This window comes from Xenopus laevis, chromosome 9_10L, assembly GCF_017654675.1.
Source record: "Xenopus laevis strain J_2021 chromosome 9_10L, Xenopus_laevis_v10.1, whole genome shotgun sequence".
In the NCBI taxonomy this organism is placed as follows: domain Eukaryota; kingdom Metazoa; phylum Chordata; class Amphibia; order Anura; family Pipidae; genus Xenopus; species Xenopus laevis.
In genome coordinates, this window is record NC_054387.1 from 96,582,529 (window position 1) to 96,599,193 (window position 16,665).

Below are 16,665 nucleotides of genomic sequence, written 5' to 3' on the forward strand. Positions count from 1 at the left end.
ATTAAGGGGGAACCCTTAGGGGTTTTTATTGAATTGGTATAATTTTAGAGTTTTATATACCTCAAATTAACTCACAAATTGAATGGTTTCTAATTTAAAAAAAACTTGAATGGGAAAAAATTGAATCAGAAAGTTCGGGGTTAACAACCAAAAAACTCGAATTGGTTGAGTTTTTGGGCAAAACCCTCCAAATAAAACTCAAACATTAGGCGATTAACATATTTAAATGGTTCAAGGGAGTTCTGCCATTGACTTCTACATGACCTTGACTGGTTTTAGATGTAGTGTTTTCGGATTCAAGCTATTTCCAGGGTCGGGGGATAATAAATTATAAAAAATTTGAGTTTTTTTTAAATCTTAAAATGTGAATTTTGACCCAAAAATTAACTTGAAAACTCCCATTTTCATAGAAAACACAACTCATCTGCCCCTTAATGCCCTTCTAATGGCAATGGGTTATACGTGTTTATTCATTGAGTTATATAATACGTGTGTGTGTGTGGCAAACATGTGTGAACGTAGGATTCTCAGTTCATTCAATGGGATGATAATCAAGTGTGAGTGTGGAAGGCCCATTATTATTTAATGAACAGACATCTTGGTCTTCACTGTCCAACTCTACATAGCACAAGTTTATAAAGAGGTGTCATGATTTAAACAAAAGAGATTTCTGAGGACCTCCTCAAAACTATAAGACTTCGACTTTCAACTACGACTTTGATTCGAACGATTCAAACTAAAAATTGTTCGACTATTCGACCTTTCGATAGTCGAATTACTGTCTCTTTAAAAAAAACTTTGACTACATACTTCGCCACTTTAAACCTACCGAGCTACAATGTTCACCTATGGGGACCTTCCCCATAGGTTTTCTAAGGTTTTTCTGATCGAAGAAAAATCTTTCATTCGATCGGTCGAAGGATTTAATCAAACGATTTTTACTTCGAACGATTTGCGCAAAATCCTTTGAATTCGATATTCAAAATCGAAGGATTTAACTTCGAGGGTTGATATTCGACCCTTAGTATATGTGCCCCTTACTGTGGTTACTGGAGAATGCCATTGTATTTGTGTTCTGTGTTTCCAAATACTTTATTCTGTGTTTTCTCTGCAGCTTTGCGTCCAAAAACATGTCTAACTGAGAGAGGAAATGGGAAAAACCCAAAATTCTGAGGATAAACGATGGACCCTAGATTGTAATTTGTAACTATATTAATATTTTTATTGTCAACAAATATTATTAGAATTATTTATACCGAATATGTACAAAGTTTTTATATGTTTCTTTGTGATGTCATTTAAAAAAAATAAACTACATTTTACAGACTGAATTTTTTTCTGTTATTCAAATCCTTATAAAATGGTATGTACAGCATGTTAGATTATGTTTCATTAAAGGACAACTCATAGTCAAATTACCTGGTGGCAATAGTGAATACAGCTCCTAAATGCCCCTCATAATCGTAGTTGCTGTCTGTGTTTAGGTAACAGTGCACTATGGTTTGTCCTAAGTGATAGACATGTGAATGCTATTTATGGTTCGATATTATTACTGTTCTTTTTTCCCCTTACATCTGGTACACATGGTACTTTTCACTCATTAGGAAAGGATTCCAGGATTTGCTTCCAGCAGCATTCCAGGCTGATCACTCCACAACTTCAACACTTAGGGAAGCATTTTGCATGGTTGGTGGAAAGCATCACTTTTTTTCAAAATATGTTCCTCCTCAAGACAGATTACATTTTATTTCCATGTGGCAATGATAGTCTGCAGTAACAAAGATTTGGCTTTGCCCTAAACACCCCTGCATCTTGAGGTGAATGCTGGACACTTCCAGTACAGGTATGGGATCCGTTATCTTCTGCACACCACTTATTATGTGGAGGGCATACATGTTCTTAATTGACACGATTTAGTATTTTAGATGTATAAATAAAAAGTGGTTTTATAATTAGTATCTATATGGTTACATTTTATGTAACATGTAATATGATGTAATTTTATGAATAACCCTTAGGGGTCGATGTTGTACGGCCTACTTAAAGGGGAAGGAAACCTAGTCGGCGCAAACCCCCCACCCCCCCTCCCGTTTGTTGCCCACCCTCCCTCCTCCCCCCTGGCCTACCCGTCCCGCTGGGCAAATGCCCCTAACTTGTTACTTACCCTTCTGCGCAGGTCCAGTCCAGGGAGTTCACCGACGACATCTTCTTCCACGCGATCTTCTTCCTGCTGTGAACGGCGTTTTGGCGCATGCGTAGGAGGATCATTTCGCCGGTACGGATCTACTGCGCATGCGCCAAAAGTCACGCGCATGCGCAGTAGATCGTACCGGCGAAATGATCCTACTGCGCATGCGCCGTTCAAAGCAGGAAGAAGATCTCGTGGAAGAAGATGTCGTCTGTGAACTCCCTGGACTGGACCTGCGCAGAAGGGTAAGTAACAAGTTAGGGGCATTTGCCCAGCGGGACGGGTAGGCCAGGGGGGAGGAGGGAGGGTGGGCAACAAACGGGAGGGGGTGGGGGGTTTGCGCCGACTAGGTTTCCTTCCCCTTTAAGGAAGTGACATGACTGAACCTGTAAGCCTATGATTAAGGGAGTTACTCCCGAAACGCGTCAGGTGTTGTTGGAATAAACCACCTTCTTTTAACCGGAGTGCCGCCTTTTTGTCTTCTTGAGTCAATCAGACATTAGCCTTATTTTAATTGTGTTACCTTTGTAAGAAGAGTAGAAACACCATTTAATTTTTTAATCGTTTATTCAAGAGATTTAACAACAATATTCATGGGACGTTATGCTTTGTTACAATCTTGCGATAAAGGCAGTACTAGAACCAGATTATTTTCTGCTCTTACACCGTGACCAAATGTGTAGACTTTGTTGTAGTGACCATGGGAAGGCACATAAAAACATCAAAAGACTTGATTATATTAACGGGTAAATTGAGCTATCCTTGAAATAAACCCAGGAAGATATTGAAAGTGTAAGAACAACAAATCCAGGCAATATTCTCTTTTATGTGTGTTTAAATGACAAATTGTTTACCTGCCACATGGCAGAGCAATGCTTCACTGACCCCTGACAAGAACGGATTAAAGTGTCAGCTCTGTCAATACCACATATTAATAGGAAGAATCATTCGTAGCTCTGTAAGCTAATGTAGCACCTTGAATTTAACCTTACGAGGCATTTGCAATATATGTGTTACATATATGGATGTATATATATATATATATGGATGTATATATATATATGTATATATATATATATATATATATATATATATATATATATATATATATATATATATATATAAAGATAGTCCAGAAGCCTAACGCACACCATCCAGCAGTCAAAAAATAGTAATCCATTTACCTGGGTGCTACCTTGCAAGAGCTGTATTATCCATTTATCCAGAAAGACAGGTGCACACCAGGATTTTTAAAGATAAAACTTCATATTTATTGGTTACATTAAAATAGAACCGGCCAACGTTTCGGTCTGTCTCTAAGACCTTTATCAAGACCCTGTTCACAGTAAAAACATCAGTGTTTAAATACCTAAAAACATGACACTCACCCCATTGTGCACGCCCACTTAATCACGTGACTAGAGAGACATCTGCACCAAAAGAGCAGAAACATATAATCAATGTAGCAGGTATGCAGACAGAGTGTAGATAAAATGAATACAAGTTAGATTATTGCATAAAGTTACAACCAAACAGTTTGCAACATTGTATATAGACAGTTACCGTTGATTGAGCAAACACAGGTAAGAGCAATGCTCATTTAAACCTAAGGGAGCCAAAGTGTTCAATTTGCGTATCCAAAATGCTTCGCGTTGGAGTAATTTTTTTGACCTATCTCCCCCACGCTTCAGGGGCGGGATGTGGTCTATGGCTATATATTTAAATGTGGGAAGTCTGTGGCCCTTTTCAAGAAAATGTTTTGCAACAGGTTTAATAGTTACACCATCCCGAAATGCTTTACTGATGGTGGAACGATGTCCGTCCATACGTAGTCTCAGCGTCTGGTCGGTTTTTCCCACATAGGAAAGACCACAAGGACAAGTGATTAAGTATATCACATGAGTGGTAGTGCAAGTGATATGATGTCTAATTGAATGGTGTTTCCCTGTTTGAGGGTGAAGGAAAGATGTGCCCGGAAACATATATCTACATGAAGTACAACTCGGGCAGCGAAAGCAGCCCAGTTTCAAATCATGTAACCATCCACTAGATTTCTTAGAATAACACTCAGTTGGATCACTCTTAACAAGAAGATCCCTCAGATTTGTGCCACGCATATAGCACATCATTGGTGGGCCAGAGGTCACTTTACATAGATCAGGATCAGTTTCAATAATCTTCCAATGGTCCCTTAAGGTGGCCATACACGGATAGATCCGCTCGTTTGGCGATGTCGCCAAACGAGCGGATCTCCCTCCGATATGCCCACCTTGAGGTGGGCAATATCGGGCTGATCCGATCGTGGGCCCTAGGGCCCAACGATCGGATCCTAGCGTTCGCCAAACGGGCGGTCGGATCGCGGGACCGCATCAACGAACAGATGCGGCCGCGATCCGACGGGATTTTTAACCCCATCCGATCGAGATCTGGCCGACTTTCGGCCAGATCTCGATCGGGGAAGCCCGTCGGGGGCCCCCATACACGGGCCAATAAGCTGCCGACTTGGTCTGTCGGCAGCTTTTATCGGCCCGTGTATGGCCACCTTTACACAGCTATTTAATATGCTAGTACTCGCATTAAAAGTGGTACAAAAGGCTAGTCTCGGTTCCATTTTCTTAATTGTATTTGTATCACTAGACCTGTTCCGTGCTGCCTCAAGAGCCTTATCTAGTACTCTATCTGGATAACCACGATCCTTAAAGCGAGACCGCATCTCACCCACCTGGAGTTCTGTATGATGCGCTGACGAATTATTGCGGATTACTCTGCAGAATTGTGAGATTGGAAGAGATCTCTTCATAGTGGATGGATGACAACTTCTATAGTGAAGAAGTACATTTTTGTCAGTAGGCTTTCTGAACAAAGTGTAATCAAGGCCCTGGTTATTCACAGACAACTCAATATCCAGAAAATGTATTTTCTTTGGATTAATTCAAACGTGAATCTAACTGGACTGTCCAGTGAATTTGTCATTAACCATGCCTGTAAACTCCTCAGCAGACCCGCGCCAGATGATAATCATATCATCGATATATATATATATATATATATATATATATATATATATATATATATATATATATATATCTCCTAGCAAATATTACCCATTCACTGAAGTGGATTTATGTAATGAATGCCTATGGCAAGAATTTCAAGCTTTCCTCAAGCACTTGGACTCCCAGTGTGATGTAAGGTGTATATCTGAGCAGGTGGGGTAAGCAGAGGTGGTTCTTTAACTATAGAGGAGAGGATGTGTCCTTTAGATTTTTGGAATTTCTTTATTAGGGATCAGACATGTTTTTTTAGATATTTAATAATAGTTGTAGCTGTAGTTTGTGCTGGGGGGTCCTTGATTGGATTTCATACAGTGCCTTATATGCAAGGAGTTTGTATGTTCTCCCCGTGCCTGCATGTGTTTCCACTAACTCTGGTGCCCTCCCACACTCCAAAACCATACAGGCAGGGTAATATGCTGAGAAATGTTACCATAGCGTGTCCACTATAAGGAAGAACAACCTGGGGTGAAACGCCCATATGTAAGCGCCCTACTTACCGACTCATTCCTATAAAAATTGTAGGGAGTTCCTGCATGCCAAATATTTTCCTTTAAAAGCCCCCCGCCCAAAGCTGTCCCCAGACCCACAACCCTTTATGACACGACCCTGACACAGCAAACTGATCTTCTGTGGATGTTTAGTGACACTTTGCTGGGGGCGGAGCAAACCTTCCATAGGCTGAAGTCCTGTTTTCATTTGTAATTAGCCTATGGAAGGATTGTGCCGCCCCCAGCACAGCGTCAATCAAAAAACGCAGAAGATCCATTAGCAATGTCGAAGGGTCGGTTTAACGAAGGTTCGCGGGGCTGGGGGGGCTTTTAGAGGAGAGTATTCGACGTGCAGCACCTTTATTTGATTTTTTTATAGAAAAGTGTTACCGGTAGTATTGCTTTAAGATACTGTATAAGCTCCAAAGGGCAAGGACTATTGTGAATGATTTATAACAACTATAAAGTTCTTTGCACCAGTGCATTAAAGCTGCATTTTATATTACAATATTAATTGAATAATAAACTAAATGAATTGAATTCCTATTATGCCTCTTCTCTCTAAACTGTAATTGAAAATTGTATTTGGTTGCTTGGGTGAGCAGTGCTCCGCAAACAGAAAGCAGATTCATTCCCGGGTTTGGTTTTTATTATTCTTGGTACTCTTTATTCTTATGTTCTTAAGTTGAACAACGCTTTCTAATGTTGGCTGGTGTAAGGGACAACACTGCAACATAGGTTTTACATAAAGGATATTAGATTCAGAAGGGAACCATGGTGAAGCACAATTCTTTACATTTATAGTAGCTACTTAGCCAAAGCCCAACAGTGCCTCTACTTTCCTGAGGAAATCCCATCTCCCACCATCCATAGTCAAAACCTTCTACAGAGGGACTATCGAGAGCATCCTGAGCAGCTGTATCACTGTCTGGGCTGGGAACTGCACTGTCATGGAGCGCAGATAGTGAAGACAGCAGAGAAGATCATAAGTGTCTCTCTTCCTTCCATCACGGACATTTACACCACTCGCTGCATCCGTAAAGCCACCAGCATTGTGTCTGATCCAACACACCCCTCACACTCGCTGTTCACACTCCTGCCATCTGGAAAAAGGTACCAAAGCATTAGGGCCCTCACTACCAGACTGTGTGACAGTTTCTTCCCCCAAGCCATAATGCTCCCAAATACTCAGGGACCGGACAGATCTCTCTCACACACACACACTCCATCTGACCTTACTATATACCACAACGTTACACAGCCACTGTACGCCATTGTATAAATAAATAGCCATTGGATACAATTGTTCTCTATGAGCACATCTGCACTTTATCATGTTCTTACTACTATCATATCACAATGATACACCCATCATGTCTGACATTTAGCATTATTTACAAAACATATTACATCTGCTGAGTGTGCACTGTCTTGTCCTGTCCCTGCACTGTGCTGTCCTGTCTTGCACTTGCACTTTTTGTCTGTTGTCCGGTACATCTATGTTGTGATCTTACAGTGTCCTACAAATTTCGAAGTATTTTTTTTGGCACCTTCGACTACGACTTCAACTTCGAATCGATATTCGAATTCGAAGGATTTTACGTCGACGGTCGAATATCGAGGGTTAATTAACCCTCGATATTCGACCCATAGTAAATGTGCCCCTATATATGCATTTATCTTATCTGTGTGCTCTGTGTAGGTGTATGTCGGCTTTGTGGCTGTAATCATATATCAGACATCGGTATATTTGTTGAATTCAATTAACACTAATTATTTTGTCTTTTTCAACTTTTGTTGATTATGGGGTTGTTCACCTTAAAATTAACTTTTAATATGATGTAGAGAACGATAGTCAAGGACGTTTAGAAACTGGTTTTCATTTTTTCTTTTGGGGGGGGGTTAGCTTTTTATTCAGCAGCTCACCAGTTTGTAATTTCAGCAATTTGATTGCTGGGTCCAAATTTGAACAAGAGACTGGAATATGAATAAGAGAGGCCTGAATAGAGAGATGTGTGATACAAAGTAACAATAACAATACAATTGTCCCCTTACAGAGCATTTGTTTTTTAGTTGGAGTCAGTGACCCCTATTTGAAAGCTGAAAAGTTCAAAACTATACAAAAATTTAAATGTTGCTTAGAATTAGCTCTTCTATAACATTCTAAAATTAACTTAAAGATGAACCACTCCTTTAATGCTATACGCGATGTACTGTTCCTTCCCTTGAAATGAAATATTTATATTACTGATATAGATGAAATTTGTGCTGTTTTAAAATGCTATTTTTTAAACTTAAAGTAAGAGCAGCAGATCTATGGGGCAGATTCACTAAAGGGCGAATTTTCTCCAGCGACTGATTCGCACACATCGCACCACTTCGCCCGGCGCAAATTCGCTACCACTACGCTAATTCACTAATATACGAAGTTGAGCCCTGGTCGACTTTTTCGCGAGCATTTCTTAACGATGATGCGCTAATGTTCGTTTGTGCCTACCGGAAATTCGCTAGTGATCTTGCGATTAGGTCAATTTATTATAAATCTATTATAAATGTTGGTGCAAATGCTTGAAGTTACCACTTTTTCTTACAAATGTCCAGGGATCCCTAATAAAGACAAGAGAGTTAATATAATGCCCTACACATGAGCCCACTGTACAATGCATGTTCTATATGTTATAAAATGTCTGGAGAAAACCGGTTACCCAAAAAATGTTTGTTAGGACTTTTGCCGCCAATCCCGCTTTAAAAAAGGAAAAGTCGCCAGCGTTTTTTTACCTTTAATGCATTTCGGAACATAAGATATGATGTAAGTGACAGAAGATTGAAGAAGATATAGCTGCTTTTAAGCACTTCGTCCTGGTCTGAGGTGGCGTAATCAAATCTGGCAAAAGAGGTAATGTTCTGTAAAATCTGCACTTTACTGAATTTGCGGAGCAACGACCATTCGCCTGGCAAATGAGTGTAAACGAATGTTAGCGACGGTCTCTTTCGTTAGTGAATTGACGCCTGCACCTGTTAGTGAATTGGCAATGTCCCTGTGGATGTGATTTCTGGTGAAAAATCGCTAGTGTTAGCCACTTCGCCCTTTAGTAAATCTGCCCCCATGTCTGAACTGTCAGAACTACACTCATAGCAGCCATGACAGGCATTGTCAGCGCTGTTATCAGGGGTGATATGATCCGTTGAAGCTGGAGATGGGATGCCCGATGATGAGATTTGGGCATGAATGATGGTACTGAAGCTTGTACCCAACAGTGTAGGTGACAGCAGGGAAGTTGGTTGAAGGCTACATGTTTGAGGAAGAGTGTAGAGTGAGTAGTGAAGCTTGTGGATCTGCCACCCTTACACAGTAGAAGCATTAGGCCTTTTGGTTGTGTCCTTTTGCTGATACCTGTTCATATAACTCCTTGGTTGACTCATTTATTATACCTTTATTTTGGAATATTGAATGACAATGCCCAAGATCTGTTGTACAGAAGTAATAAAAGTGTCAGTACCTGTTTTTTATGGAACATTCTATGTTAAATTGCACCTTTAAGCGCTCAAACCATAAGTGAATAAACAACATACAGGCTCTTAATAAAAACATGAACCAAACTATTACTTCTTGTGAATAATCCAGGTATTGTATATCCGGTGTAGATATAAGTATTTTCAGGCTGATTCACGCACGAAGAAAACCTCTCCATGCTAGATGCTATGACCTACAGTGCAGGCAAATCTACTAAAATCATTGTTTAGATTACATTGTGTGTAACAATAAGATCCAAATGACAAGGTATCCGTTATATTAACATGCAGAGAGTGGGGCCCAGTGTTCTCAAAGATCATGATGTGTCTGATAATATACTGGTCAGTTCTTTAGCTAACATGATATTATTCAGTTGGACTTTCTGTTGTAAAAACTGAGAAGTGGGGGTTAGGCGAAGGTTTGGCAATTGTCTGGCAGCTGTATAAATAAAAGTAATCACCCGCTGTGACAGATGGAGGGGAGCTTTCTTTCTTAGTAATCTCAAATGAATCTGTGGAACCAAATACTGTAGATAGAAATACTGGACGGTGGAACATTTCCACCAGTGTTAGTCATTGATACCTCCTCTCCACTGTTATGTTAACACACAGACCTTGATGTAGAGATCATTCCATGTACCTGTCCAAGATTCCATGATGGAAATAATAGTAGCTCTTCACACTGTTTTTAACCATCACAGTCAACAATTTTTCATTTCTTTCTTAATCACTGGTAAAGAATCCCTGTCTGGTTCCTGATACACCTCTTTATCCAACAACAATAACAACAACAACAAAATAGTGTGTCCATAATCACAATCACCCTCATTCCCATATCTGAGGGGTTGATTGTAATTTGTGCATAATTGACAGTTCTCTCTTCTGTTTGTTCAAACCACAAATATTTCATTGACCCAATTCAGAAATTTTGTGTATATACAGTATTTAATATGTCTCCATGTGGAACAAAATCACTTATGCCACCCAACATGGATGGAGTCAGTGCTACTGGAGACTGTATATGTTGCACATTTGTCAATACAAGAGCTCAAACAAAGGCACTAAAGTCGACTACAAATGACTGAAATTAAGTTACTGGTCAGATTACGTTCTGGAATGAATACTTCTCTCAATAAGGAGAGGTTTCACGCAATGCCAGGCCAAGTTCAGATGCTGCTGCAGATCACTCGTAATTCCCCTCCACCACATATCTTCTTTCCAACCATTGGCTTGCTCAAGTCCCCTTTAAACAAGCAACTAATGTTAAAGGTCCCCGTTTGTCACTTGTTCACTGTAGATATTAGGAACTCCAGTTTGATGCTATTGACTTCACTAATCTGTGACTAGTTTTTATGTTTTTTTTCATGTACCCTATATGTATTTACAAGGAGAGCTCAAGCTCCTGTTATAGAAAAGACATAGTTTGTGTCTAATACCAATGCATGTTTTCTATAATCCCTCTGATTTACTGCCAGACTTCCAGGATTCATTGACATTACACTCTCTTCCCTGGATTTCACTTTGTCGTGTCTTCTTACAGTGGCAACTTTTTTTTCTATAGAAGTTGCTGAAAAACATAATTATACATGCAAGAAAAGTCACCAATGCAAATTCTAGTGATCAAAAACTTCATTATAAATGCCAAAGAATTGACCAATGGGAATGATGATTCCCATCACTATGTCAGACATCTTTCTGTTATTTTGCATATAGAGATTGTTATGTAATTTTGTCTTATATTACATTGGACTCAAACATGGGGATAAAATACAGACGTGTTTATTACTGGGAAACTGTGCTTAAAGCTTCCAGCTCCAGTTGTAAGAACAAAGAAAATGGAGCCAGAGTTACACAGATCGTCTTGGATTCTCATTGGAAGATTTTTGCCATTTTAATGCAGATGCTGGCTGTGGAGAGTTGGGGGAAAGTGTTTTGTTTTTTTGAGCCTATGATTAAGTGTCTGATGGACACAAAACGCGTGAGGGCAGAGACACAAGCTGCTATTTTGGTAGATTAGCCACTTTGTTTTCCGAAGTTGCCTCACGAGGAAACTTCAGGCGACTTCGGAAAGACAAATCGATCCGAGTGCCATCCCGCCATCGATTTACATTCTAGCCGGCAGGAAGGAAGTTCGGGGAGATTAGTCGCCTGAAGAAAAAGCAATATGTTGCTGGGCGACTAATCTCCTGAAATTTATTTTTACTTTTTGTCTGAACTGGTGTGGTTTCCGATGTGCCTTACATCCTTTATTTTTGCCTATATATACAAATATATCCCCTTTCTTGAGCTGAGAGCCTGGGGCTGGAGCATCTGGGCCACCACTCTACCTTGGTGAGTTTCTATCAGTGAGGGTATCTATGCTAACTATATATGATGAAAGTTTTTTCTGTGGTGCAATATTGCTATAAGAATACAACCCTGATGTTACTGGACTACAATTCCCAGCATGCTTCAACCTTCAATGTATGTGATATTATTCTGGGATTTGTAGTCCAGCAACAACTGAGTAACGTTTGGTCTAGCAGTGCAGGGTTTACTTAAAATATTTATATTTAGTGATTCAATGTGCTTTGTTGTTATGAAATAAAACTCTGCATAATATACGTCTCCATGCACAATAAACGTGTGTTTATAACTGGAAATGACATCATGCCATGTAATGATACATATATTCAGCACTATTCTTCTCCAAGCGCCTCTGGAATTTCTCCAAGGTCTATTGCAGCTGATGTCAATATTGACTTTCTCACATGTCTGCCATTGTCTTCAGCTAATTCCAGTGATCTAGAAACACTGTGGATCGGTGGCTCCTTCTTGATCGGATGCTCTTTGTTGTTCTTAAGTGCATTTTGATCTATGAACATTTGTTCTTCATGTAAAACTTGTTCAAAAATCTTGTGCTTGTTTCCAAACTCAATAACTGTCTTGGTATAGGAGTTCAAAGTAATAACAGAGGCTGCCATGCAGCAGGTGAAGGCGCACCAGGCAAGGCTAAAAGGAAAAAAAAAATATATACATATGCTTATTGAAATACAGAAATGGACATACATCTATCTGTATATTTTCTAACATTAATGTATAGGCATACACAGGTGTCACTGTGTTTGCACAACCAGATGGGGAGCTACTGGGGCATCTTCAGAGAAGGGGTTGTTCACCTTCCAAACACTTTTTTCAGTTCAACTGTTTTCAGATTGTTCCCCAGAAATAAAGAGCTTTTTTCAATTGCTTTCCATTATTTATTTTTTACAGTTATCTAAGTTTAAAGTTGAATGTTCCTGTCTCTGGTGTTTGCAACATTTAGTTGATACATTTCTCAGCAGCATCTGTGGAATATTAGCAACTATTGTATCAATTCTAACAGCTGCCTGTAATAAAACTCAGGAATTGTGCTCAGCAGGAACAAAGATAAGAAATGTATCAACTAAATGTATCAATTTAGAACATTTTGAGGGTCGGCGACCCACCCTATCAGAGCTGCTTTAGAAGGTGAGAAATAACACTTTACACTTCAATATTAGAAAACAGTCACACATTGGAAAAAGTGGTGAATAATCTGAAAACAACTAAATGTCTGAACAACCCCTTTAAAAGGAAATATTGCATAGTAGCCTAAATGTATGGTGCTGGTATACTTATTCCCACAGACCCCATGCCTATGAAGGCAAAGTAATATTGGCAGCAACACTGCATGGAGTGGTAAAATTGTTACTGGCAACTAATAGCTATCACATTATGCTCAGATCACTACTGTTTTGATTTACAGAAAAAAAAAAAAACATTTCAGATATTCTGAAGAAGACACTAGATTTAGGGGCAGATTTATCAAAGGTCGAAGTGAAGGTTCGAAGTTAAAAACTTAGAATTTCGAAGTAACTTTTGGGTACTTCGACCATCAAATAGTGCAACTTCGATTCGAAGTTGAAAAAAACCTTGAAATTTATTATGTACTGTTTTTTTTAAAACTTCGACCATTCGCCACCTAAAAGCTGCCAAAGTGCTCTTTAAGCCTATCGGGGACCTCCTAGAACCTGTATGGAGGCAATTGGGTGAGTTTGAGAGATTGATGGTCGAAGTTAAAAAACTTCGAATCAAAGTAGCGCCACTTCGACCCCAAAAAACTTCGACCACCATTCGGTTGGTCTTTTTGAATTCGAAGTTCAAAGTTTTTTTAACTTCGAACTTCGACCTCTGATAAATCTGCCCCTTATTGTTGTATCCAATCTACTAATCAGGAAGAAATAAAGAGGACCACCTCATGTAACCAAAACCAGTACTCAATAAGGAAATGCTCTATAATTATACACAATTTTTTATGGTAGAAAAAAAGCCATCTACTGTGTGTAATTCACTGCTAAGGCCCTGAATATGCATTAATGGACTACAAACCAAGTGTAGAAACACACAAAAACATTTATTGGTTACAGGTGATAATAAATTAAGAATAAATGCATACTATGCATCCTATAGTGGTCCCCATTCTCTGCCCTCCTAAGAAGGGTGGAGAATGGGGACCATGTGACTCTATAAGAATTACACTGATCCCCCCATTACCCTTTGTTTTTATTTGCGAATAAAAACATGATTAAGAACTCAAATTGAAATTTGGTCTTCAATCAACATTATTATGTAGGGCGTAACCACAAGGCAATGGAGTCTGAAAAGGTCACATTGACAAGTTGAAACATCTATTGCCAGGTAATAATGTGGCATGATCCTGAGAGAATGGGATGTATCACAATTTATAAATAAATAACCTTTGCACTGAGCCCCTGAGCTTTCACTTTGTGTGACCACTTCTTCTTGTTTCTTGACACTGTTCTCCATACCATCTATAATTGAATAGGAATACTAAAAAATATTGGCTTCTCTGGCTGTATGACATTGAATGTATGAAGTGACTGTCCAACAAGATCAAAATCAATGAGAAATAAACAAAACATCAAAAATAGTCCTGCTATTGCAGCCCATGGCCACATTATTAACAATTAACAAAGACCTATTAATAATTATTACATTTGGTGTAATATTCTAGAATCATTAGCCTTTAGAAAAAGCTTTGGAAAAAAAAGTCATGCTAGGTTACCCTATACCCTAAACTGTTGGTCTCCAACCTTTTTTACTCATGAGCAGTATTCAGATACAGAAAGAGTTGGGGAGCAAAGCAAGCATGGAAAATGTTCCTGGTTGGTGAAAATAAAGACTGTGATTGGCTATTTGGTAGTCCCTATGAGGACTGGCAGCCTACAGGAGACTGTTTGGCAGTACATCTGATTTTTATACAACCAAAACTTGTCTCCAAACCAGAAATCGAAAGCACCTGCTTTGAGGCCACTGGGAGCAACATCCAAGGGGTTGGTGAGCAACATGTTGATTATGAGCCACTGGTTGGGGATCACTGATCTAAAACCTGTGAAATTGTTTGATTTACTGGATTGTGGACAAGGCACTGCATCTCAAGTCCAAGGACAATAAGCCTCATTTGTATAGTAATTAACCATTTACAATGCAATTGATATGGCCATGGTCGACACAAAAATATAAGTGCTTTTACTCTAAATTATCCTACTGGAAACTTCATAATCTGGATTTTTTCTTTTGCCTAGTTCCTGAAATTATCATTGGTTATAAAAGTAAACCAGGCCTCTGGTTTTACTAAGCATGAATGGTTAGGGTCCCTTGGTAATTAAACCATTTATCAATCTGCTCTCACTTGAATTCTATTAAAAATAGCCTCATAAGAAGAAGCATGTTTTTAAGAAATGACTGAGCCTTTATGCAGTATCAAGAGGATTAGTGAAAATTGGTTTCTTCAAAAACCTAATTTAACTTTCAGTGCATTAAATAAGAATATTTTCTTTATGGCTTCAAACAGAAAAGCCAGAACTAAGCTGTAGTGCTGCAGTTCAAATGTTAACTATATTTTCTGATTATGACAATATATTTTCTATAAATCATATTCCTGTTGGACAAATACTCACTATGCATATTTTATTCTGAATGTGTAATTTTAATTTTCTTGGAAGAATGTACACAGCTAGATGACATTTGTAGCTTGTGTTTTCTGTTGGAGCAGCCATATGATTACTTGTACTGCTGTCACACTGTGTTGCACAACCAGAGCTTCACAAACCGGCCTCTATATAGCTGCTGCTTTTTGGCAGTGTTAGTTTTCTACTGGAACCAGTGTTGGACTGGCACACTGGGGGCCGACCGGGCTGTGACACCAAGGCCCCTCCTGCAGCCACCAGAGACCCCCTCCTGACGTCCAACCTCCCCCGTCACTTCGCACCACGTATTTTTCAGTACTGGCAGATTGGGGGAGAGGTCCAACCCTGACTGGAACCTTCTGCTGATTTTATTTTTTGTTTAATAGACCAGTAACATCATAAAGAGAATTCTTTTTTTACATTTACAAGTTGTATCTGTCCCAAGACCACCTACAAATAAACTCTTTCTTGACAGCAAATGTCCTATTTTATAATAGGTTTTCATTATATAGTTCTTTAGAGCCAAAAATGATATTTAACCCCTGCTTATTTCACTGGTTAAAGGAGACATACAGCACAGCTAAAAACCAATCATAATATTGTAGGCAATAATGAATAATATATGGTACTGGTTTTGCTTGGGGCTAAAATTAATTTTGTCTCCAAATAAAAGGCCTATGGATCTGCTACAGTCCCTGTCCATTAGTGATCTACGGGTCAGGTTTTACCCACACCCGACCCTAACCTGCCCTCCCTCCACCCGCGCCCCCCCTGCAACTTCTGGGTTCCTTTTATAGACCTGTGTTGACCTGCCCGCTGATGATGTCACAAAAGGGGCGGGGTAATAAGATGGGCGTCTATAAAAAAAGGTAGCCGGAAGTCAGAAGCTGGCAGACCGGCATGCAAGGTGGCGGGCGGGGAAAGCAGGAAGAAAAGCTCAACCCGGACAAGCTCTCCACCCGCAACCGGAGGTGCGACATCGGCCTAAACCAGCCCGGCCCACACATTGCTACTGTCCTTGTTCCAAATGAAGAGTGGGCGTGTCTTAAAAGTCCCTGCAAGAAGCACAGTAGGAGGTGGTTAGTCAATCAAAGCTCTGCAGTCACCCAAGCAAAGACAGGCTTCAGTTCCCTATCCGGTCAGCTTAGCTGCTGATTTGTTCCTATGCTACAGTGCAGTGTACTGATTGCTGCCAGCATACCTGCACAGCCTGAGAAAGGAGACAGCATGAAGTGGAACAGATGGGCATGATTAGCAAAGTTTTTGCAGAAACGTTAACCAAATCAACCAGAAACGCCATTTTTTTAAGACACTGGCACAATCTTGTTTTTTTACATAATATGTTTCTTTAAATGCTAAAACTGATTTATTTTATTGTGCTTATATGTTATAAAATTGTGTCCTAAAATTCTTTGCCAGATGTACTTTTA

The 16,665-nt window shown here is 39.5% G+C and overlaps 2 protein-coding genes across 2 annotated transcripts in view; one reads left to right on the forward strand and one right to left on the reverse strand.

Moving 5' to 3' along the window:
- katnip.L (katanin interacting protein L homeolog) overlaps positions 1–1,331 on the forward strand; it is a 50,512-nt gene extending 49,181 nt beyond the window's left edge. Inside the window, exon 28 of the mRNA XM_018234517.2 lies at positions 1,115–1,331. Within this exon, the coding sequence (XP_018090006.1) occupies positions 1,115–1,173 (59 nt within the window). The 3' untranslated portion in view covers positions 1,174–1,331. The remainder of the gene's footprint in view (positions 1–1,114) is intronic.
- A 10,521-nt stretch (positions 1,332–11,852) lies between these two features.
- The window catches only part of LOC108701879 (germ cell-specific gene 1-like protein), a 41,826-nt gene continuing 37,013 nt past the window's right edge, over positions 11,853–16,665 (reverse strand). Inside the window, exon 5 of the mRNA XM_018236892.2 lies at positions 11,853–12,236. Within this exon, the coding sequence (XP_018092381.1) occupies positions 11,924–12,236 (313 nt within the window). The 3' untranslated portion in view covers positions 11,853–11,923. The remainder of the gene's footprint in view (positions 12,237–16,665) is intronic.